Source organism: Megascapheus bottae, chromosome 1, assembly GCF_031878675.1.
Source record: "Megascapheus bottae isolate mThoBot1 chromosome 1, mThoBot2.hap1, whole genome shotgun sequence".
Classification (NCBI taxonomy): domain Eukaryota; kingdom Metazoa; phylum Chordata; class Mammalia; order Rodentia; family Geomyidae; genus Megascapheus; species Megascapheus bottae.
Window position 1 is genome coordinate 2,377,891 of NC_143509.1, and position 24,878 is coordinate 2,402,768.

General features: G+C 53.1%; 1 protein-coding gene across 1 annotated transcript in view; it reads left to right on the plus strand.

The window, feature by feature from the left end:
• Positions 1–24,878, plus strand: part of Cacna1a (calcium voltage-gated channel subunit alpha1 A) — a 123,890-nt gene that overhangs the window by 41,585 nt on the left and 57,427 nt on the right. The window contains exons 5-14 of the mRNA XM_090336121.1: positions 6,101–6,192; positions 7,325–7,477; positions 11,738–11,931; positions 15,987–16,080; positions 16,791–16,800; positions 17,081–17,196; positions 17,840–17,896; positions 18,585–18,674; positions 20,959–21,168; positions 24,542–24,654. Coding sequence (XP_090192247.1) covers positions 6,101–6,192; positions 7,325–7,477; positions 11,738–11,931; positions 15,987–16,080; positions 16,791–16,800; positions 17,081–17,196; positions 17,840–17,896; positions 18,585–18,674; positions 20,959–21,168; positions 24,542–24,654 — 1,129 coding nt within the window. The remainder of the gene's footprint in view (positions 1–6,100; positions 6,193–7,324; positions 7,478–11,737; positions 11,932–15,986; positions 16,081–16,790; positions 16,801–17,080; positions 17,197–17,839; positions 17,897–18,584; positions 18,675–20,958; positions 21,169–24,541; positions 24,655–24,878) is intronic.

A 24,878-nucleotide genomic window follows, 5' to 3' on the forward strand; every position in this document is an offset into this window, starting at 1 on the left:
GGGAAGGCAATGGGATTTGAACTCAGGGCTTCCTGCCTGGGGGGCAGGTGCTATACCACTTGAACCACACCTTTTTGTTTTCGTTAACTTTTTTTTTTAAATAGGCTTGGGAGTCAGGAGTTTGGCCTAGTGGCAGAGTGCTTGCCTAGCACGCACAAAGTCCAGGGTTTGATTCCTTGGTACCACATACATAGAAAAAAGCCAGAAATGGTTCTGTGGCTCAAGTGGTAGAGCTCTAGCCTTGTGAAATTCCAAGGACAGTGCCCAATCCCTGAGTTCAAGGCCCAGGACTGGCAAAAAAAAAAATAGGGTTGGGGCTGGGAGCTTGGCCTAGGGGTAGGGTACTTGCCTAATATGCATGGAGAGCCAGGTTCGATTCCTTGGTATCATATACCTATAAAAAAGCCAGAAGTGGTGTTGTGGCTCAAGTGATCAAGCTCTAGCCTTGAGGAAAGTCCAAGGACAGTGCTCAGGCCCTGAGTACAAACCCCACGACTGGCAAAAAAAAAAAAATGGGTTCTGAGTTTATTTTTGAGACAGCTTAGACTCTGATCTTCATCTTTACACTTCCTAGATAGCTGGAATGGCAGGCATACAGTACTCTACCCAGGTATCGGTTGAGATGGGCGTCTTGTGAATTTATTGCCCTGGGTAGCCTCAAAGTAGGTCCCCCCCGCACCGTGGCCGTCTCCTGAGTAGATAGGATTATATTAGTAAACTACTGATGTCTGGCTTTCTTTCGTAGTCATCAATGGGCAGGTAGTATGTGTGTATATTTAGAAATACAATATATGCTTCTGATACTGTACGCAATGATTAATGGTCGAATGAGTGGTGCATTTCCACCCACTCATGTGTTTGTCATTCTTCTGTTTGGAGCCTTGGTGAGCCTTCCTCAGTGAGGTTTGTTGTTGTTGTTGCGGTGGTGGTGGTTTCGCTTTCTTTCATTTTTCATTACTGGCTTGGAGCTCACGATGGTGTCACACTGTCTGGGCAGGAACTCCACCGGTTTTCGTTTGAGTCCTGTTGAGATGAGCAGCCCAAGGACCCCCGTCCTTACCAACGACCCCCGACTCACCTCTGCACCCCCAGGACCCCGGCGGCTCGGGCGGTGCCCAGCCTGTGGTCGAGACGGGGTTCTCCCTGGTGTCCGGACGAAGCTGACTGCACACCGGGTCCTCCCGCTCTCTGCCTCCTGCGTGGCCAGGGCTGGGGCGGGCGCCGCCCCACGTGACTGGAACCCGATTCCGTGAAGCTCCGCGGGAAGTCTGGGAATCCAGATCCTCCTTGTTTAAAGACAACACTGCCCTTGAAGGGCGCTTCAGGGTCCGCTCGAGATGGAGCTGTGTCCTTCAGCGCCGTCCTTTCCTTCACGAGACAAACGCGGGGAGGAGCTGGGCCGCGCGGGGCTGAGGGAGCCGGGGCGGAGCGCGGCGGACGCGGGGCCCACGTGGACGGAGCCCGGCCTGGCTGTGCCCGGAGGCGGCCTGAGCGGGGCGCGGGGCTCGGCAGGAGGCCTCTCGGGGGTCGGGGGTGACCATCGCCGGGGCGTCCTTCCTGTCTTCCCACTGCTCTTCCTTGGGGAACTCAGAGGCCCAAGATGTCTGCCGGGACTTCCGGTGTGGAGGCGGGTGCTTCCGGTCAGGAAACCGGAAGTGGGGGAATTACATCCGGGTCACGGGTATCCCACTTGGTTTCCATTCCCCCCCGGGGCGGCGCAGGCGCGGGGTCCCCGCCCGCGGCCCAGCTCCCCAGTGCCCGGCCATTGCCAGCCGCTATATATAACCAGGGCCTCCCTCCTCCTCCTCCCACTGCCTGTGCCCTACTTCCAGCCCGCTCCGTGGCTGCGGCTCCCGCGCCTCCCGCTGCCTCGTGGCCCCCAGGCCGTCCTGGGCCCCTCACAGCCCGGGCGCCCCGCTGCCAGCCTCCCTGGCAGCCCCCCTGCCCCCCACAGCCTCCGCAGGCCGGGACCCCATCTCTGAGGCCTCCAGGTCCCCCCCTGCCAGCCTCCCTGGCAGCCCCCCTGCCCCCCACAGCCTCCGCAGGCCGGGACCCCACCTCTGAGGCCTCCAGGTCACCGCCTCTCCTCCCCATTCCCGGCTCTCTGCGCCTCCGGAGCCCTTGCCCTGGGAGGGAAGATGGCTTGAATGACCGAGGCCGGTGTGTTTGCATCCTTCAGGCTGCAGCACCTGAAGGCCCAGATCATAAAGTGAGATGTGCAAGGCTGAACCCGGAGGTGCCCTGGCCGGGGTTAGAGTTCAGGTTTGCAGCGTTGTTGTCTCTCGTCGCCATTTCTTCCTTTTCGCCCCCTTCTGCCTTCTCCATCTCTCAGTCAGAACCCCAGCCTCTCCAGCCTGCTTTCCTGAGTGGTCTCCTCCAGACACACCTGCTTTCAACCCCCTACTACCAGTGCTCCTAGAAGATAGTTCTAGAGATTTCCAGAACTTAATTCTGTGCCTGTTCATCTGGATGGATGTACCAGGCCCCCCCAGTCACCCCACTTCTAGCCCCATCTGGCACCAGAATTTGTATTTATTTTGTTCGTGAGACACAATCTTACTGTGTGGCCTAGGCTGGCCTCGTAATGCTTCCTGATTCTCCAGGAATGCTTTGTAGATGTTTGCTACCACACTTTCTTGGGGTTTTGTTTTTTGGGGTGTGTGTGTGCTCACGTGTACGCACGCGCACACGTGCATGCTGGTACTAGAACTTGAACTCGGGGCCTCCCATTCTTAGATTTTGTTTTTGGCTCAAGGCTGGAACTCTACCACTTGAGCCACACAGCTCCACTTTGTGGTTTCCTGGTGGTTCCGTGGAGATAAGAGTCTCGTGGACTTTCTTGCCCACTCTGGCTTCAAGCCACGATCTTCAGAGATGCCCATGCTTTCATCTTACTTGGGATAAACATAAACCATCTTCATTCACCTGCCCCACCACCATTCACCTTTGTCTTCTCCCACTCCCTCTGTTCTCGGACATGCTCCAGCCTCAGCACCTTTGCACCCGTGCTTTGTCTACCTCGAGTTTTCTCCTGATACTTTCCTGCTCCCAGACTTCTTGCTTTCTTCACCTCTTTACTTAGATGTGTGTGTTTCCCCATGGGCTGTCCAGCACATGTGCCTCTGGGCACATGTAGCCTCTGGGCATTGGAACTAAGAGCCATGATAGGCGTAGAATATGCACCAGATTAAAAAGGAAATCATGTGCAAAATGGCTTATGAATGACCATTTGGCTGGGCAAGGTAGCACATGCCTGTAGTCCCAGCACTTGAGAGACTGAGGCAGGTGAACCACAAGTTCCAGTCTCACCTAAGCTACATAAAGAAAACTTACAAATAATCATGATGATGATGCTGGTGAATTTATAATGTGGTTGTCTTTCCAAATCATGGCTTATATTCTTTGCATTCAACTCATCAAAAATCACAAGCTTATGTGGGTGTCAGTGGCTCATGCCTTTAATCCTAGCTACTCAGGTGGCTGAGATCAGAGGATCATAGTTCAAACCCAGCCTGGGCACAAAAGTACTGTGTGACTCTTATCACCAGAAAACTGGAAGTTGCACTGTGGCTCAAAGTGGTAAGGCAGTAACCTGGAGCTGAAGAGCTTGAGGACAGCACCCAGGCCCAGAATTCAAGCCCTACAACTGACAAAAACAACAACAGCAAAAAAAAACCATAGCGTGGTGTTACAGCTCATGCCCATAATCCTTGCCTACTCAAGAGGTTGAGATCTGAAGACCAAGGTTTGACCCTAGACTGGAGTCTATGAGTCTCTGATGTCCACTGAGCCACTAAAAAGCCAGAAGTGGAGCTGTGGCTGATAGTCAAGTGCCAGTCAAGCACAGGAGCTCCTTAGTCCTGAGTTCAAGCCTCAGGACACACACACACACACACACACACACACACACACACACACATTAACTTCACCTGTCTTTGTTTTATCTATTTATTTTTGACAGTCCTGGAGCTTGAACTCAGGGCCTGAGCACTGTTCCTGGGCTTTCTCAAGGCCAGACTCTACCACTTGAACCTCAGCACCATTTCCAGCTTTTCCGATGTATGTGGTTCCAAGGAATCGAACCCAGGTCTTGGTGCATGCTAGGCAAGCACTCTTTCCACTAGGCCAAACTCCTGGACCCTATTTTTATTTTTAAGTAGGTACTGGAAAATTTTGAATTTCCTATTTCTGCTGGACAACGCTAATCTGGTATTGCTCATTATGAAACCACGCCCCCAACACAGAGCCACGCCCCCAACAGGAGCTTGCCCGCTGATGCTGAGCCACGCCCATCATGGGACCAAGCATCCTGGTGTTGAGCCACACAGTCCTTGGCCACGCCCCTGAGGCTCAGCCACACCCCCTAGCACTAGGCCACGCCCCCCACAAAGAACCTCGCCCCTTTCAACTTCTCTGGGCCTGGATTCCATTAACCAGTCCCTCCATGGCCTGTCTAGGGTCTGGTATGCTGTCATTCTTCAGTTCTTATCTGTCAAGCAAATACCTGGAAACTCAGCCAATGCATGGGGTTCATTCTGCCAACCCAAACCGACAGCTCCTATCTGCCAAAAAAAAAGGAAGAGAGTGAGAGGCAGAAATCTATTGGTGGCCTGTAAGAAAGAATTTGAGGAATCCAGGAAAGTTAGCTGGTGGGAGCTGAGCATGGCACCACACGCCTGCAATCCCAGACAGTAACCCCAGCCCTCACGCCAAGACAGAACCAGGCAGACCAGGCGCTCAAGGGCGAACCCTGCTCTACATAGTGAGACCCTGTCTTACAAAGCAAATATGCACAGAGAGTGAGGGAAAGGGTGACACAGCCCCAAAAGAAATGTTATCACCTGAGTTCAGTAAACTGTAACCTCTCTGTACTTCACCTCTACAATAACCTTTTTTTAAAAGTGCAAATAAATAGGAAAGTTGGTAGGGGAAAGAAGAAAATTAGTATGTGTAATCAGTCTCAGGGTAGATGGTGGACGGTGTGCCCCACTTGCTCCTAACAGAGAGAGAGAGAAGCTGTCTGTCCACTGTCCCCCAAGTTTTTGGTGGGGAGACGCATCCTGTGGGCCAGCTTTGCTTCGCTGTGACCAAACACCTGCTACCATCAACTTCACAGGAGGGAAGGTTTATTTGGGGCTCGTGGTTTGGGGGAGCTGGGTGTGTGGTTGGTACCACATTCGGCCTGAGGTGAGGCGGGCAGGGTTCACGTGAATAAACCTGCCAGGTGCTGGAGAGGAAGGAAGAAATGCCAAGAACCAGGAGGAAATGGCGGGTGTCCCGGCAGCCACGCCCTCATTGTGGCCACGCCTGCAAGGACCTCCCTCCCTCCCTCTAGGCCCCGCCCCTCAAAGCTACCTCCCCCTCCCAAGTTGGCCTCGTGTCGCAAAGCCTCCCTTTGAGGGATTCAAACCATGACCCTTCTAATGAAGGGCTTTCTTTCCCTGAAATGACCTCAATTTGAAAGCACACCTCCAGAGAGTCTTGTTGTTCATTTTCAGTAGCCTAGAGACATTGATGGTTTGTGGGTGCCTGAAATTACAGCTTCTCCAAGAGGATCAAGTCATGTAAGCCTCACAACTCTTTCAGGGGCTATACAAGAAGGAGAAACTGAGGCACAGAGGCAGGGAAGTAACCTACCCAAGGTCAGCCTGCCTAGATGTGAACTCACACGGATTTAAAACTGTTTGGGCTGGGAATGGTTTTGATACAGAGTCTGATTGTGTAACTGTGTAACCCCGGTGGGCTCTAAGTTCCTGATTCTTCCTGCCAGAGTGTCTTCAGGTCTGGGATTACAGAAGTGCACTCCCTAACTGGACTGCTTTTCTACATGTTGAGCCTTAAAAGCAATTGCCACTTCCCCAGAGAACCCGCCCGGTCCATGATGGATTCAGGATGTGGGCTGTGGAATATTTTTGAGGTCACCCAGATGTGCATTTATAGAATTGAGTAAATCACCTTGTGCCAAGCGAATGAAAGAGCATGGCAGTGCCCACCTGTGAGCCCAGCCCTCACGAGGCTGAGGCAAGAGAATCTCACACTCTAATCGCTGTGATCTCCCTCAAAGCCACTTCTCTCTTCCACCCTGGCGCTTTTCTTCCAGTATCTTGGCCACCGTTGGGACAGAGTTTGACCTTCGGACCTTGAGGGCAGTTCGAGTTCTGCGGCCGCTCAAGCTGGTGTCCGGAATCCCAAGTGCGTGAGTTACTGGCTGTGCCTGGGGCTTTGTTCAGGGGCTCTGGGAGCCCTCAGTTTCCCCTGTATACCGACATGCAGTTATTGAGTACCTCCTGTATGCCGGAGGAACTTGCTGTGTTCACACATTTCACAGGTAGAAAGGCTGAGGCTCGGAGAGAGGATCTGCATATTGGACTAGTTGTTTTATCAGTTGATTAAAGGTAAATCCCAAGTCCTAAGAGGCTCCCCTGAATTCTTACAGGCTGATGAGGATGAACCTCCATATTCTCCTCCTTTCTCAGTTGCCAAGGATGGACGCATGGCTAACGTGTGGGCTCAACACACCGGATCAGAACTTAATGTCAGGAGTCAGACATAAAAATTAACACCAAGGGGGCTGGGAGTTTGGCCCAGTGGTAGAGTGCTTGCTTAGCATGCACAAAGCCATGGGTTCAATTCCTCAGCGCCACATACACAGAAAAAGCAGAAGCGGTGCTGTTGCTCAAGTGGTAGAGCTCTAACCTTGAGAAAACCCAATGCTCAGGCCCTGAGCCCAAGCCCAGGGCTGGCAAAATAAAAATAAAAATAAAAATAAATGAACAGCAAGGGGTTGGAGGCATGGCTCAGGTGGGAGAGTGCCAACCAACCAGTGAAAGCATCGGACACTGAGTTCAAGTCCCCATCTCTGATCCCCGCAAAAATCAGAAGCCAGATGCTGGTGGCTCATCCCTGTAATCCTAGTGCCACAGAAGCCTGAGATCTGAGAACAGCAGTTCAAAGCCAGCCCAGACAGGAAATTCTATGAGACTCTCCTCTCCACTTAACCGGCAAAAAGCCAGAAGTAGAACTGTGGCTCAAGTGGTAGAACACCAGCGCCGAGAAAAAAGAAAAAAGACTCAGGGACAGCACCCAAGCCCAAGTTCAAGCCCCAGTACCGGCGACGACAAGTGAATTAATAAGCTAAACTATGACAGGACTTTGCCTGGGGTAAGAAAGAGCCAGTCTCTAGGGTCATCCATGTTGCTTTGCCCACCCGCGCACTCGGGGCACCGGGCACGGGCTGTGAGCTCGCTGGGGGAGGCGGCTGGAGGCTGGCTGTGGGGGTGGCTGCTGACGGGCCGGGGGCCCCCTCTCTCCCTGTCTCCCCTAGGTTTACAGGTCGTCTTGAAGTCCATCATGAAGGCCATGATCCCCCTGCTGCAGATCGGCCTCCTCCTGTTTTTTGCAATCCTTATTTTTGCAATCATAGGGTTAGAATTTTATATGGGGAAATTTCATACCACCTGCTTTGAAGAGGGGACAGGTAGGTGTGCGCGGGCCTGCGCGTGCGTGCGTCTCCCGGGGTCCAATCTCCTGCTGGGGGCGGGGTGGGGGAGGACAGGCCCCTGCGGGGGGGAAAAGCTGGAGCCCCCTGGTGCTGGGACGGCCAATCAGAATCGTGGGACCCGCGGGATCCGGGGATGACCAGTCAGAGCTAGGAGACCAACAGGGTTGCAGACCCACCCCATCAGAACCATGGTTACCCCCAGTGTCCTGGGGAAGCCAATCAGAATCGAGGGACCAGCGGGGGCCCTGGGGCAGCCAATCAGAATTGAGGGGCCAGCAGGGGTTTGGAACACACCCAATCAGAACCATGGTTACCCCCAGTGTCCTGGGGCAGCCAATCAGAATCGAGGGGCCAGCAGGCGTTTGGACTACACCCAATTAGAACCATGGTTACCCCCAGTGTCCTGGGGCAGCCAATCAGAATCGAGGGACCAGCAGGGGCCCTGGGACAGCCAATCAGAATCGAGGGACCAGCGGAGGTGCTGGGGCAGCCAATCAGAATCGAGGGGCCAGCAGGTGTTTGGACTACACCCAATTAGAACCATGGTTACCCCCAGTGTCCTGGGGCAGCCAATCAGAATCGAGGGACCAGCAGGCGTTTGGACTACACCCAATTAGAACCATGGTTACCCCCAGTGTCCTGGGGCAGCCAATCAGAATCGAGGGGCCAGCAGGCGTTTGGACTACACCCAATTAGAACCATGGTTACCCCCAGTGTCCTGGGGCAGCCAATCAGAATCGAGGGCCCAGCAGGCGTTTGGACTACACCCAATTAGAACCATGGTTACCCCCAGTGTCCTGGGGCAGCCAATCAGAATCGAGGGACCAGCGTGGGGCAGGGAGAAGGGAGGGGCCCTGGGACGGCCAATCACAGCCTCGCGCGCACAGCCCGGGGAGGAGCCGACTGAAGGGAGGGGCCGGGGGTCCACTGGGCTGGAGGGGAGGCTGGGGCCCGGGTGGGGGTTCGCCTGCCTCCCCTCCTGCCCGATCCCAGGGAGCTAGTGAGGGCTGGGCGGGAGCATCCTCCCCAGGGGTGGGGTTTCAGCTGGTCTGGGGCGCCCCAATTACTCCTTCTGCCGGGAAGCAGGTGTTAATGAGGCAGCGCTATTTCTGCACCAGGCTGGGGGTGGGGGGGCCTCGCAAAACCAAGATCCCAGGTTTCCCGGGGTCGCCCCAGCCCCCGATCCAAGATGAAAGCCGCGGTGGGGGTCTTGGCGTGGGGTTGGGGGCACTGGCGTGGGCACAGCCACCCCACACAGACCCAGACGCCCCCACTTAGGAGGAAAACTGAAAAGCTCCCGATTCAAGATCTAAGCCGAGTGAGTAAGAGACAGATACACGCAGACACCCCGGCAGCAGGTTAATTTTAAAACGTATTTATAACCAAATCCTCAGCCTGGCTGCATGGTGATTTTTTTTTATTTTATTTTATTTTTTTTCCCCTCTAGAAACAACCCTCAGAGTGCTTCGTGCCGGTGGCTGGTTTGGGGGTGTGGGGAGGGAGGGGGGCTGCCGTCAAGAACACCTCTGGGCGTCATTGCTAAAGATAGATGGGCTCTCACCAGCCCCAGCCCACTTCCTGTCACCCAGCACCTTCCAAACACCCTAAAACTCGAAGGCAAAGTAGAAAAAGCTTCCTGTTTTCCAAGAGCTGAACCCCCACCCCCCCCAAAAAAAGATCCGAGGCACAGGATTTTTCCTCCACATACACCCCAATTCACAGACATTTATAACCTGAAAACCAATGGCAGATGATAACCACACGCACCCCTAGATTTGGGGGGTGACCGGGAGGCCTGGGAAAATGGGGACACCTAAATTAACTAGGCTAACACAAGCAGGCTGCTCAGGGGTTGGGTGGGAACTTGAGTGGGGGATCTAGAAAGTTCCAGATCTTCTCAGCCAATGGTGTGTCTCTTATTTTATTTGTGCATGGAAATTCCTCCCTGATCTCTCACCTTCCTGTCTGGCGTTTAGGAAATACAAAGCTAGCTGTGGTCTGGGAAAAAGGCAGTAGCATTTGTTTCCTTTCTTCTTTTATTTTATTTTTTTTGCCAGACGTGGGATTTGAACTCAGGGCCTGAGCACTGTCCTTGGGTTTTCTCAAGGCTAGAGCTCTACCACTTGAGCCTCAGCACCACTTCCAGCCTTTTCTATATACGTGGTACCAAGGAATTGAATCTGGTCTTCGCGCATGCTAGGCGAGCACTCTACCACTAGGCCACACTCCCGGCCTTCTTTCTTGTTTTTATTTGTTCCAGCGGAGGCTGGCCTCTGATTCTTGATCCTCCTTCCCTGGCTTCCCAAAGAATCCTCTGACCACCATTACTTTTGCACCCCCTGGGTGTGTCCAGTGGAAGTAGGGAGTTGGTAAAGCAAAGGCCCCTGCCATACAGATAGTGAGGTGTTTCTGTTGCTGATGGGTTTTACACATTCTTTTTCTTGGGTGTGCATTTCCTCCCCTTATTTCTCTGTGAATTTTTGTTCCTGTCCTTGTTGGACAGACCTCCCTGTACATCCAGTCATCCTGTAAAGGAATTAGCACTTGAACGGCTTCTTGGCATTGGCGTTGGCCCAGTGTGGGGTGTATGCTGTGATCTCAGGACTGGAGAGGCAAAGGGTCAAGAATTTCAGGCCAGATTCTCTCTGTCCTAATTTAAAGAGGTGTGGGGAAGGGGAGGAAGGAAGGGAGGAAGGAAGGGAGGAAGGAAGGAAGGAAGGGAGGGAGGGTAAATGTCATTGCTTCCCATCTAGACCTGCTGCTCCATCCTCCACTTCCAGCAAAGAAGGGAGGGGGCATCCCTGCCATGTTGCTCCCTCTCCTGGTATTTGTGCAATCTGCCCGGTGCTGTCTGAGGAGGAGGTGGAGCAGGAGTGCCCCAGCCTTGGGCAGGGGCAGGGACTCTCCGTGCTGGGTGTTCTTCGCCCCCAGAACAGCTCCCCAGAACCAGCCCGGAACTAGTGAGGAAGGGAAGACAGCAGCAAGACCACAGAAGGACTGTGCCAGGCACATGACAGATTTGTCCCCGTGCCCGCCTGAGACCACATGGCACGCATTTGCCCAGACGGAGTCTGTGACAGATCCACAGAGCTTAAAAATAAAATGAAATAACAGAAGAATCACTCTGAGCCTTTGTGACAGAAAAGTGAAATAAGGGGCACTTGGAAATTAAGAGCCACTGCCTCTTAATTGATCTTGCTTTTAAAATAGTATATTAAATAAAGCAAGGAATAAAAGTCTGTTGAGAATATTCACAGCCAACGGAACAGGGCTGAGGGTTGAAATAGGTATGAGAACTTGTTTTTTGTTGTTGTTGCCGCCAGTCCTGGGCTTGAACTCAGGACCTGAGCACTGTCCTTGGGTTTTCTCAAGGCTAGAGCTCTACCACTTGAGCCTCAGCACCACTTCCAGCTTTTTCTATGTGTGTGGTACCGAGGAATCGAACCCAGGTCTTTGTGCATGCTAGGCAAGCACTCTACCACTAGGCCAAACTCCTGTCCCAGAGGGTTTTTTGGTTTTGGTTTTGTTTTGTCAGCCCTGGGGCTTGAATTCAGGGTCTGAACACTGTCCTTGGGCTTTTTCCTCAAGGCTAGCCCTCTGCCACTTGAGCCAGAGCACCACTTCCTGCTTTTCTATGTGTGTGGTACCAAGGAATTGAATCTGGGTCTTCGTGCATGCTAGGCAGGCATTAGGTCAAACATCCAGCCCTTGTATTTTTTTCCAAAGAAATATTTCTTCATTATCCATGAGTCAAGGAAAAAGTCAAAATGAAAACAGGAGAAATAGTTTAACAAGAATGATAAGGCATTTATTAGATGCAGCTAAAGCATCACTTTGAGGCCAATTCATAGCTTTCCGGAAACCTCAACACTTTAACCATTTACTCAGAGTAGAGCAATATTATCCCCTAGAGCCGAGCGTCAGTGCCTCACACGTGTCACCCAGCAAACCAGGAGGCTGCGATCTAAGGACTGGTTCAAAGCCAGGCTAGGCAGGAAAGTCTGAGCTACTCTCCTCTCCAGTGAACCACCAGAAAACCAGAAGTGGTGCTGTGGCTCAAGTGGTCGAGCACTAGCCTTGAGCCGAAGAGCTCAGGGACAGCGCCAGGCCCTGAGTTCAAGGCTGGCCCGCACAGACACACAACGGAATGGTCTTTTCTCCCCCCCAACCCATGTGGAGTGCTTGAGTCTCAGTCCTTCCGCTGGGCAGTGACTGCTGTGCTTCCCTCTGTGGCAGATGACATTCAGGGCGAGTCTCCCGCCCCGTGTGGGGTGGAGGAGCCGGCGCGAACCTGCCCCAACGGTACCAGCTGTAAGCCCTACTGGGAGGGGCCCAACAACGGCATCACACAGTTCGACAACATCCTGTTTGCGGTGCTCACTGTGTTCCAGTGCATCACCATGGAAGGGTGGACTGATCTCCTCTACAACGTGAGTGACCGCGTCTGGAGAGGCCTGGGACCCGACGGGGCGGGCAGGGGGGGGGGGCTGCACCTGGCCGGCCTGGGACTTGAACTCGCCACCTGAGTGCTGGCCCTGAGCTTTGCGTGATCGTTGTTGCTCAAGCCGGGCGCTCTACCACTTGAACCACAGCTCCACTTCTGGTTTTCTAGTGGTTCATGGGAGTCTCAGGGTCTTTGGGGCCCAGGCTGGATCCGACCCAAGGTCCTCAGAACTCAGCCTCCGGAGAAGCTAGGATGACCGGCGGGGCCCGGGCCCCGCTCTGATGATTATTTTGTCACATTTTTTTCTTTTGAGATGGAATGAGTCACTCTGTGGCCCAGACTGGTCTCAAATCCCTCGCTTAAAGTGAGCCTCCTCTCCTCCCCGCGCTCTCGGCCTCCTCTCTTGGCTCTCTGTCTGTCTGTCTGTCTGTCTGTCTGTCTGTCTCTCTGCTGGTTCCTAAGTGCTGATCTTAGCATTTCTCCTGCCCTGGCTAAAGTACCCCTGGGGGACACAACTTAGCCACTCAGCACCAATCCCAACCCCAGGAAGCAGGCGAGGCAGGGGGGCATCTTGCTTTTATCTGGCAATCTTGCAAAGAACCCCCCCTCCCTGTCCCCACCCTGGTCCCCCACGCCATTTCCCGGGCCACACCCCCACCGCAAGGCGCCATCACCTCTTTTAGCTGGACTGCACTGACCCTCAGCCTCTAACAGGTGATGCAAGCCGGCCATCCTGGAGGGCTGCCTGGAGGAAGGGGAGCCTTGCAGGGAGACTGGAGCCTGAGAGCCACGAGATCACATGGTGTTTGCTTCCCTTCCCTGTTCTGTGTTTTGAATTTATTTCCTCCCTCACCCTCCTGGGGGGGGGTGGGGATCCCAGCTTCGACCCGTTCAGCATGGGGGGGGGATTAAGTTTAAAAAGAAGGAATGAGGCCAGGCACACCTCGAGCTCCCACACCTACAAATAGAGGAAAGTGTCAAACCACAGAGAAGATCCACATGCCTGGAACCCCAGCCAACTCAGGAGGCTGAGACCTGAAGGCTCGAGGGTCAAAGCCTGGAAGGTCTGTGAGACGCTTTATCTCTAATGAAGTTGTGGGGCGGGGGGAGGTGGGAGAAAGAAAGCAAGCCAGAAGTGGAGCTGAGGCTCAAGTGGTGAGAACACCAGCCTTGAGTACAGAAAAGCCAGTGCAAAGGTCCTGGGGCAGGAATGCTAGGCTGTGTCGGTGGCTGGACGGGGAATGAGGAGGTGACAGCGTTCAGACACAAGGCCCATTCCATTCATCATCCAAACTGGGGCAGGAGGAAGAAGGCTCAGAAGATAATTAATAGAAGCCCATGATCCATAAGCAATGGAAACTGGGTCGGACAAGGCCTCCCTCGGGCCTCCGTCAGCCTTCCTCCTTCTCACGGTCACGTTCCCCCCATTTTTATCTCAGAAGCTGGGGAGTCGCTTGTTCTCCTAAGCTGCGTATTTCTTTTTAATCCTCTCTATATTTTTTCTGAATGAGTCAGGCTCCAGAAAAAAAAAAGAGAAAATAAACCAAAAGACAGAAGGGAGTTAAGGATGTGCCACACTCCCCCGACAGCCCCCAAAGCTGAAGCCGGCAGAGTCTCCCCAGCCCTCGGAGAGTCGGGTCCTGACGAGACGCCAGCCTGGGTGAGAGACCCCGTCTCAGTCACCAGTTGAATGTGCTGTGGTGCACATAGTATCCCAGCACTGGAGGAAGTGTTAATCCCTGGAAAATGACAAAAGTGGACTGGAGGCATGGCACGGAGGGAGAGTGCCTGCCTGGCAAATGTGTGGCTGAGATTTCAAACTCAAGTACCATGAAGGAGAAGGAGAAGAGGAAGAGGAAGAGGAAGAGGAAGAAGAAGAAGAGGAAGAAGAAGAAGAAGAAGAAGAAGAAGAAGAAGAAGAAGAAGAAGAAAGAAGGAAGAAGAAGAAGAAGAAGAAGAAGAAGGAAGAAGAAGAAGAAGAAGAAGAAGAAGAAGAAGAAGAAGAAGAAGAAGGAAGAGAAGAAGAAGAAGAAGAAGAAGAAGAAGAAGAAGAAGAAGAAGAAGAAGAAAGAAGAAGAAGAAGAAGAGAAGAAGAAGAAGAAGAAGAAGAAGAAGAAGAAGAAGAAGAAGAAGGAAGAAGAAGAAGAAGAAGAGGAAGAAGAAGAAGAAGAAGAAGAAGAAGAAGAAGAAGAAGAAGAAGAAGAAGAAGAAGAAGAAGAAGAAGAAGAAGAAGAAGAAGAAGAAGAAGGAAGAAGAAGAAGAAGAAGAGGAAGAAGAAGAAGAAAGGAAGAAGAAGAAGAAGAAGAGAGGAAGAAGAAGAAGAAGAAGAAGAAGAAGAAGAAGAAGAAGAAGAAGAAGAAGAAGAAGAAAGAAGAAGCAGCAGCAGCAGCAGTGCACCACCCCAGAGGCTGTAGGAGGGAGTATGGAGGACATTCTGTCATTCTTGGGGACCTGGCCATCTGGACTGGGGGGGAGAGTGTGGGAGAGTGTGACTTGGGACTGAGATGGAGAAGTGTCTTTCCCCTTCCAGGGTTGGCAGCCATATGGTCTTGAAATGCACGTGTTGCCGAGTTGAACATACTGGGAAGGAGCTGCCTGGCTGGGCAGTAAAAAAAGGGAAAGTCTTTCAGATCTGGTCCTTTCTGTCTGAGGCAGGGCATCATGGAGTTGAGGCTGAGGGGAGGAGAAAGAACTAGCCAACCTGAGACCCCAGGGGAAGGTCAAAGCAGAGGCTTGGGAAATAGTAATAACTGGCTTGTCGATGTGCTGAGGTGCTGATCTTCCTTTTTATGGGTCTGTCAGTCGCGGGGCTTGAACTCTGGGCCTGTCTCCCTGAGCTCTTCAGCTCAAGGCTCGTGCTCTACCCCTTGAGCCGCAGCACCACTTCCGGTTTTCTGGAAGGGTCTCATGGACTTTCATACTCAGGCTGGCTTTGAGCCGGGATCCCCAGATCTCAGCCTCCTGACTAGCTGAGATGGCAGGCGAGAGCCACCGGCGCCCATCTCTTCTTGTTTGGGGTTTTGTTTGTTTCTTAAACTGGGTTTTTTTTTTTTTTTCCTTTTGGGGTGATAAAACAAAACACAAATAATATAAAATCCTATTGCTTCCTTGGGTTCCAGGGAACCCAAGGCTTGGGTGAGGCTCTCTAGCTAAGTGCTCACAGCCGGGTTCATCTCCAGATGCGCCCTATTTTGTGTGTGGTGGTGGCGGGGTTTGAAATCCAGGCCTCCAGCTTGCTGGCTGGAGAGCGACTGCAGGGCTGCACTGGCACCTCGAGGCCACGCCCCCAGCGCGAGGCCACGCCCCCAGCAAACCCTGCGGCTTGAGCTGTACAGAGCCACGCCCCTCCTGCCTTAGCCACTCCCACCGCAAAAACCACGCCCCCTCGGGTCTTAGTCACGCCCCAACTACAGAGCCACGCCCCCGGGGCAAAGCCACACCCTGTGCCTGCAGCTTGCAGGGCCACGCCCCTTCCTGAAAGCCACTTGTTTTTCTAGTTGCCTCTTTGACAGTCATGGCTGATGCTTCCTGTCTGGCTGGGGAGGTTTTTCTGGAATGACAGGGGGCGCTTCTTCTTCTCTCCTATCCCCCCCATGGCTGGCCTCCTGTGCAGACAATCTGGATTATCTGATTGTGTGTAGGGGGTGGCATTTCCTGGGTGTATGTCCTGCTGAGTGTGGGTATTTACATTCCCCAGTCTCGGCCCACATGCCTGTAATCCCAGTGCTTCTTGAGGCAAGAGGAGGATCCTGAGTTCTAGGCCAGCCTGCACCACATACAAGACTATCCCAGTGAATAAACTCCTGCCGAAACCCCAAGCCTTCTGACCCCGCCGCCCAACTGTGAGCTGCTTCCCGCCTTCCCAGCCTCCCCTGGTTTTAACTTCTTTTTTTTTTTTTTTTTGGTCACAGCAGCTGTGAAAGCCAAATTGATCACCCATCGGCAGGGCACGAGGTGCCCTCCTCCTCCTCCTCCTCCTCCTCCTCCCCCCGTCGCCTCCTCAAGTCTCACGAGCTTTTCCCCCTGCTTTGTACCCTGCAGAGCAACGACGCCTCAGGGAATACTTGGAACTGGTTGTACTTCATTCCCCTCATCATCATTGGCTCCTTTTTTATGCTGAACCTCGTGCTGGGGGGTCCTGTCAGGGTAAGTGTCCCCCGACTCCCCATCAAGCCCCCCCCAAACTGCTCCCCAGGAAGAAGCTGCTGAGGCTTCGTTTTCACCCATCAGGCACGGCCTCCGTCCCCGGCTCTGCGCCATTTATGTTTATTTCTGATAATAGTAATTATTATTATAGAATTCCTCTTTTCCTTACTTCCAAATGTAGAAGACCACAGGTCACAGTTTATATACATTACCAGGCACCATGGTTCAGGCCTGCCATCCCAGCCACCCAGCAGGGCAGGGATCTGAGGATCGCAGTTCAAAGCCAGCCAGGGCAGGAAAGTCCTTGAGATGCTTCCGTCCAGTGAAACCAACAGAGATTGAGACACTCAACTGGTAGAGCTTCCGGCTTGAGCAAATAATCTAAGAGACAGCAGCCAGGCCCTGAGTTCAAGCCCTATTCCCAGTACACACACACACCAGTGGTCCACAAATCCTAATTCGTGGGCAATGGGCTTAATTTATCCTTTCCTGTAAGAAATCCAGGGACTGATATGATGGATTCCACTCCAGATTCTTCCAGCTTTCTACTCTGATATCCTTACCAGAAGCTTCCAATTGCATGGCTTCCTCATGGGCTCAAAGTGCCTGCCACCCTGCTCATCAGATATCCACCATGTCCCCGACAGCTAGAAGAAGAAGGGAAATAGGCAGAAGTGGAGATGAGGCTAGTGGAGAAAGTTCTGGCTCAGTCTTGCAGGCTTCACTTGAGGAAGGCGGAGGAGGAGGGGGGGGCAGAGAATAAAAACTGCCAGCCTTGGCAGTCCGGCCAGTGGCTTTGCTCTAGCTGGGGCAGGGGATGTGAGGAGGCCGGGCCAGCCAGGAATTCTAACTCTCCCCACAAGACTGATTTCTGTGATGGGGCACCACTGCCACCCCAGTGAACCCCGCACACCCCGTTCTCCCCCCCCCCCCCCCGCCCCTGTAAAATCTCCATAACCCCACACGGTGATCTGTTGGGGCTCCTGTAGAGAATTTGCCAAAGAAAGAGAGCGGGTGGAGAACCGACGAGCTTTCCTGAAGCTCCGACGGCAGCAACAGATCGAGCGGGAGCTCAACGGCTACATGGAGTGGATCTCCAAGGCAGGTGAGGCTTCCATCCCACCCCGGGGCCCCTGAGCCGAGCCCCACCGGGGGGACCCCAGAAGCTGGTGAAGGTCGCTCATGGGAGGCTGAGATCGCGGTTTGAATCCTGGCAGAAAAAGTCCATGAGACCCTGTATCTCCAATGAACCACCAAAAAGCCACAGGAAGGGCTGTGGCTCGGGTGGTAGAGCAATATTGGCATATTGGGGGGAGATGGGGCAAAGCTGGGAACGGAGGACAGTTGAGGAGTCTAGGTGGTCAGGGCCGCCCCTCCCTGGGAAAGTAATATCTGAGCCGAGATTTGAAGGCCCTTGAAGGCACTGAACAACTTGGGGCCCTCTGAGGGCAGGCCGGTTGCAGGCAGCAGGAAGGAAGGGCAGGTGCAAAGGCCCTGTGGTATGAGAACACCACCCCAAGGACCTGCGGGCCTCCTGCTAAGCCCCGCCCCTTAAACCCCCCCACCCCCATTGCTCTAAGCCCCACAGCAATGGCACCGGGAGCCCTGGGGCTGCATTTGTGGAGCTAGCTACACTGAGCCCGCAGGCAGACAGCTGGGTGGACAGACAGGGTGAACCCCGGGGGAGGGGTGACCCTGGGGTCCCTCCCGACGCAGGCCGCTGATCTGTGTGTCCCCCCCCTCCTCAGAGGAGGTCATCCTCGCCGAGGACGAGACGGACGTGGAGCAGAGGCACCCCTTTGATGGTAAGTTGCCCTGAACCCCGTTTGGTGGGCATCCGGGTACCTGGGGACTTGGTTCCCAGGGGAGTGGAGAGGTGGACGCTTAGGGTCACTCGAGTGGGCTGGATGAATGGAGAGCCTGCCTTCGTGGGGAATTTGGAGTCTAGGAGTGGTTGACTTCTAGATTTTTTCCATAGCATTGTCAGGCCGCAGGTGACACCGCAGGTTGACGACAATCTCAGAAAGGTGACACTCCAGGCCGGGGTGTGGCGGCTCAAGGTCGCCATCCCGGAACACAGGGGAGGCAGCGTTCAGAGGACCACGGCTTGAGGCCTGGTCAAAGCCACCACACCAGTTTCCCAGACTCCCTCCTCACGGGTGGCTGGGCTCCGGGTGTGCACGAGGAATCCCCCACCGCCAGCCGGGGGGAGCACGCGCGGGCCAAGGCGGGCTGGAGGCTGAGATCCGAGGCCCGGGGAGGAGAGCCCGAGCCCTCACCTGATTCAGCACCCCTGCCCGAGCCAGCAGGGGAGCTGTGGCTCAAGCAGTAGAGAGCCAGGTGTGAGTGAAAAGGCTAAAGACCCAATGCCTGGGCCTTGAGTTCAAGTCCCAGCGCTGGTGCGCAGTGCACAGACACACACACACACGTGCGCACGTGCGTGTGCAAAACAAGGTCACGTCGTCGTCTTCTTCCCCGTGCCCACTGTTGGAGCTCTGCGGAGAGCAACTATCAAGAAGAGCAAGACAGACCTGCTGCACCCGGAGGAGGGCGAGGACCAGCTGGCAGACATCGCCTCGGTCGGTGAGTCCCCCTGCCCGGCCCCGGGAGGACTGAGATTCCAGGTGGACGCCACTGCATGCCACTTTGTCATGTCCTCGGATCAACCCTGCCGCGGAGCCACGCCCCCACGCCGAGCCACGCCCCCGTGATCAGCCACGCCCACACCGGGCCACAGCCTATTGCTGAGCTACTTCCCCCCTGCTAAACCACGCCCCCACCACGGAGCCGTGCTCACCAGCCGCTAGACACCAAGACTAAGCCACACCCTCAGGGATAAACCCACGCCCCCTGGCCTAGCCACGCCCCACCCCGAGCCACAGCCTATTGCTGAGCTACTTCCCCCTGCTAAACCACGCCCCCACCACGGAGCCGCGCTCACCAGCCTCTAGACACCAAGACTAAGCCACACCCTCAGGGACAAGCCACGCCCCTGTCCGCTGCGCAACGCCCCCCACAGAGCCACAGCCTATATATATATATATATATATATATATATATAAAGTGATAACAGAGAGACATAACCCTGACGTCCTCTAACACTTCTGTTTTATAAAGCTTGCGGCTTGGGGACTGGGAGTTTGGCCTAGTGGTAGAGTACTTGCCTAGCATGCACCGAAGACCAGGGTTCGATTCCTCGGTACCCACCACACATAGAAAAAGCCGGAAGTGGTGCTGAGGCTCAAGTGGTAGATAGAGTTCTAGCCTTGAGAAAGTCCAAGGACAGTGCTCAGGCCCTGAGTCCAAGCCCCAGGACCGGTTAAAAAAAAATGAGTTTAATTAATTACTTTTAATTTTAAAAAAAAAGCCAGGCGCAGTGGTTCACGCCTGTAATCCTAGCTTCCTAGCTACTCCGGAGACTGAGATCTGAGGATGAAGGTTCAAAGCCACCCCGGGCACAAAAAGACACTCAACCTCTAGAAAACGGGAAGTGGGGCTTGGCTCAAGGGTGCTAGCTTTGAGCTGAAGAGCTGGACAACGCCCAGGCCGAGTTCAAGTCTCATGATTCCTCCCCCCACCTCCCCGCCACACACACACACACACACACACACACACACACACACACACACACACACACACAAACCTTATGGCATGGTCTGTGGAAGTGGGTCACTGTAGTGGGCGTGACCCCATGACTGGGTTTTAGGTCATCAGGGCACTATAAGTCTCTTCTGGAATTTTTTTTTTCTTTTTGCCAGTCCTGGGCTTGAGCTCAGGGCCTGAGCACTGTCCTTGGACTTTCTCAAGGCTAGAGCTCTACCACTTGAGCCTCAGCACCACTCTGGCTTTTTTCTATGTATGTAGTATCAAGGAATCGAACCTGGGCCTTCGTGCATGCTAGGCAAGCACTCTACCACTAGGCCAAACTCTCGGCCCACTCTTCTGGAAAATTTTCAACTTCGCAATACATATGTTATTATTAATTGTGGTCACCAGGCAGAGCAGTTGATTCCTGAAATGTTCTCTCCCTGGAGAACCAAAACTTCATATCCTGAGGCCAGCATCTCTCACTTCCCCCTCCCTTTCCCTCTCTTCCCTTCCCTTCCCCTCCCCTCCCTTCTCCTCTGGGAACCATCACTCTTCTCTGTTCCTATGAAGTTGACTTTTCCACATACAGCTGAGGGTGTGCGGTGTTTGTCCCTGGCTTCTTTCAACTCTGCATCAGGCCCTCCAGTTCTGCCCACCTTGTAGCAGGGGATAGGATGCCCTCCTATTTCAGGGCTGCCTAGAATCCCATCGTATACATACAGTATGCTCCAGCGACACCTCTGCAGGTACTCAGTGAACGCTTGTGAGCAAAACACTGGGTCCAGGGCCAGGAGATTGTCCTGGTGGTAGAGTGCTTGCCTAGCATGAAGCTCTCGGTTCGATTCCTAGGTACAACCTACAGAAAAAAACTGAAAGTGGTGCTGTGGCTCAAGTGGAAGAGCTCTAGCCTTGAGAAAGTCCACCTCAACGACAGTGCTCACAGCCCTGAGTTCAAGCCCCAAGACTGGAGAGGAGAGAGAGAGAGAGAGAGAGAGGAGAGAGAGAGAGAGAGGAGAGAGAGAGAGGAGAGTGAGAGAGAGAGAGAGAGAGAGAGGAGCAAAATCGGGTCCACCTCCTCCTAGAGGCCTTTGAAGTACTCATACTGCTGCTTCACCAGAACAAGGGGAGACCCCCCCCCCCAGGCATCAGAAAGGGTCAGGCCTGGCAGGCCTCCTCAATCTTCCAGTGTCATCTCGGGCTCCATTTCTCTGGGAGTTAATGGGCCCTCATTTGTCCAGGGAAATCCTGAGTCTAACACTGTCCATCCTGTCCCGGACAGGGTCTCCCTTCGCTCGGGCCAGCATCAAGAGTGCCAAGGTGGAGAACTCCACCTTTTTCCACAAGAAGGAGAGGAGGATGCGTTTTTACATCCGCCGCATGGTGAAAACTCAGGCCTTCTACTGGACTGTGCTCAGCCTCGTAGCCCTCAACACGCTGTGCGTCGCCATTGTTCACTACAACCAGCCCGAGTGGCTCTCCGACTTCCTCTGTGAGTGTGAATCCCCGCCACCCCCTCACACTCGTGCTCCAGCTCACTGCCTCAGTGACAGTGGAGAAGAGCCAGGCTGGGATCCCACAACCTCTGTGGAAGGCACCTCCTCCCCCCCACACACACACAATGGCCTAAAGTCCTCTCGCTAGGCTCCACCTCTTAAAGGGCCACACCACTTCCCACACCCTTTTAGGAGACTCAAACTGTGTATCCCAGCCCATCTGTCTTCCTCCAGCCAGCCAGAGAGCTAGGAACTAAAAGCTCATCTGGTCTTTGTAAGAGTGAGAAAAAGCTAAAAGAGGCTGTGGGAGAGGAAGAAAGATGGGGCTACATGAGAGCTGGGTGGGAACAGATCTGAGGTCTACACCTGTCAGGGTATCAAAATCACTTATGGTTAAGGGGTGGAATGTCTTAGAAACACGGGATTCCCTCCCCCCCCCCGATGCCCCCACATTGCCTCTGCTCATTGTCAACCACCTGCTTTCTGCCACATTCGATTGTGCCTCCTTCCTATTTTCCTTTCGAGCCCTTTTGGCTATTTTTATGTTGGGGACTTAGTCTCAGATTATCATCTTACTACCAAGGAAGAGAATCTTACTATCTGTGGGTGCCAGCACCCCCAAAGACTTTGATACTCAGAAAAACGAAGGGCAGGTGTGAGGAAGGACGGAGAAATATGTCAGGCTGGGGGAGACGTCTGAGCGGGATTTCAAAAGTAAAGAGCTCTGAGAAACCAACAAGGGGAGTAGTTGGTAGACAGGGGGGCGGAGAGGTAGCCTGGCTCTGGTTTGTGAGCCTGCAATCACTACTTGTTGCTTCCTCTTGAATTAGATCATTTGTCTGACTTACCGGTGTCTTCCTGGCCTGGTTCAGAGCTGACCTAGGCCATAATCATGTCTTTGACCTAGAAAGGCCTCAAGAGGCTTGTCTCCTTAGAACCCTGATTATTTCCAGGCCTGTTGGCTGTCACCCCCTGTATCTGATGCCCCTCAGGGATCAGGTCTCCTGGGTCCACCTGTCCTATTTCCAACCTTTCTAATTGCATTCAGTCCCTCTGGAGTCTCTTGTAATTGAGGACTCTAGACGTCCCGTTATAACGTGTTCTGATTGGCTATTTTTAATCTTCTCTTTGCTCCTCGCTAATCACCTTGCAGTCTGTCCTGATTTAGGAACAATGATGGCTACTTCCTTCTGGGAACTTCTGTGTTTGTGATCTCTTGATTTGTCCCCATTTGTCAGCTGGAGAAACAGAGAGGTGAAATATGTTGACTGAGGGGCACAAAGCCCCTCAGTGGTGAAGCCAGGATTTGAACCTAAGCCGTGAAACACCAGAATCTAAATTGGGTCTAAGAATAGATCTCCGTGCTGGTGCAGTGGCTCACACCTGTAATCCTAGCTATTCAGTAGGCTAAGATCTGAGGATCTCAGTTCAAAGCCTATCCGGGCACTAAAGAAGCTGAGACTCTTATCTCAATTAATCTACAATTAATCACTAGAAAATGGGAAATGGGGCTGTAGCTCAAGGGTAGGGCAGTAGCCTTGAGCTGAAGAGCTCAGAGAGAGCACCCAGTCCCAGAGTTCAAGCCCCATGACCCCACCAAAAATAGAATAAATCTCCACTCTGGGTACAAAGAGGACCCTGAATTGTCAATGGCTTCCCTGACCCTGATCCAACCTTGTGAACCTGGACAAATTGTTATCCATTGATCATGCACCGATTGACAAATAGTAGACACTCATTTATTTTATGAGCTATTAAAAATAAAACAACATAGCCAGGAACCGGTGTTCATACTGTAATCCTGGCTACTCCGGAGGCTGAGATCTGAGAGTCAGCATTTGAAGCCAGACTGGGTTGCAAAGTACTAGAGACACTTTATCTCCAATTAACTACTCCCCCACCTCTCCCCCCAAAAAAGCCCAAAGTGAAGCTGTAGAGCACCAAGTGAGAGCAGGACGCCCTGAATTCAGTCCCTAGGACCAACTTTCCAACAACAACAAGGTAGAGCATTCTGATGTTAAGGTAGACGTCATTTTCATAGAGGTGGTCTGGTGTCAGACAATGTAATTTTTCCAGGTGGCCAATGAATAGAAGGGCACTTGAGAAGCTGTGTTGAAAAGTGGCCTCAGGCTGGGCTTGATGGCTCACACCTGTCAACCTAGCTACTCAGGAGGCTGAGATCTGAGGATCGTGGTTCAAAGCCAGCCCGGGCACAAAAGAACATGAGACTCTTACCTCCAATTAACCTCTAGAAAACTGTAAGTGGGGCTTGGCTCAAGGGTAGGGCGGTAGCCATGAGCTGAAGAGCTCAGGGACAGCTCCCAGGCCCAGTGCAAGCCCTATGACCCCACACACAAAAAAAGAAAAACGAAAAAAAAAATGGCCTTAGTAGTTTGGGCATCTTTGTTTCCATGACAACCCAGAGCAGCATCGTCTCAGAAGCTGGTCCTTGCAGGCTTGCCTCTGCATGGGAAAAGATTTCCCTTGCTGATCCTTTCTTCCACGAGAATGAGCTCTGGACAGCTTTTTTTCCTCTCAAAACACTTAGGAGCCCTGGAAAGACCTTACAGGTAGAGGGGAAGTTGAAGGATAGACACCAGTGTTGACTGTCTGAATCATTTCTTCAAAGATCTACCGCTCTCTTCATCACGGCCTAAGTTGGTTAGCCTGGCTGGGAGCCACGCCCCTAGTGGGGAGCCACACCCATCGCATAGCCACGCCCCACAAAGCCACGCCCCCACCATGAAGCCACACCCCCAGCCCTGGTTTTCTCAGGAGCCACCAGTCAACTTCCTTTTCTTTTTCTTTCCCCCCTTTTTTTTTCTGTTGTTCTTTTATCTTTTTGTTTTATTTTGCCAATCCCTGGTGCTCAAGCGCTGTGGCCTTTTTGCTCAAGGCTAGCACTCTCCCACTGGAGCCACAGCTCCACTTCCCACTTTTTTCTGCCATGAACTGGAGAGGAGACCCACAAACTCTCCTGCCCCTGCTGACTTTGAACTTCGATCCTCAGATCTCAACGTCCACAGCAGCTAGGATGACATCCAACCTTCTTCATCAGGCCAGGGAAAAGAACTTTCTCTCCTTCTGAAACAGCTCCGAGCCAGGCATGGTGGCTCCTGTCTGTGATCTCAGCACGGGGAGGCAGAGATGGGAAGATGGAGAGTTGACAGTCCAGCCTGTTACACAGTTACTCCCTGCCTCAGAAAACGCGACTGGCCTGAGGATGGTGATATGGTGGCAGCCACTGCTCTTCTCCTGGTGGCCAAAGTGTCCTTTGGACTATACTGTTTCTCCCTGGCTGCCGGGCTGAGAACAGAGTGCCACCCCTGTACACTTAACCTCCTTCTGTTTCCTCCTTCTTTTCTCTAGACTATGCAGAATTCATTTTCTTAGGACTCTTTATGTCCGAAATGTTTATAAAAATGTATGGGCTTGGGACGCGGCCTTATTTCCATTCGTCCTTCAACTGCTTTGACTGTGGGGTAAGTCCACGATTTCTTCATTTTTTAGTTATTTATTTATTTTTTGTGCACGATTTCTTTGAGTTTGTTGTTCAGCTCTCGTCACCAAAAAAAAAAAAAAAGAAGAAGAAGAAGAAGAAGAAAAAGAAGAGGTAGGCAGGGCATGGGGAGGCATTTCTATAATCCCACACTTTGATAATGGAGCAGGCGGCCTGGAGAATTCAAGGTGATGACTGCCTACATAG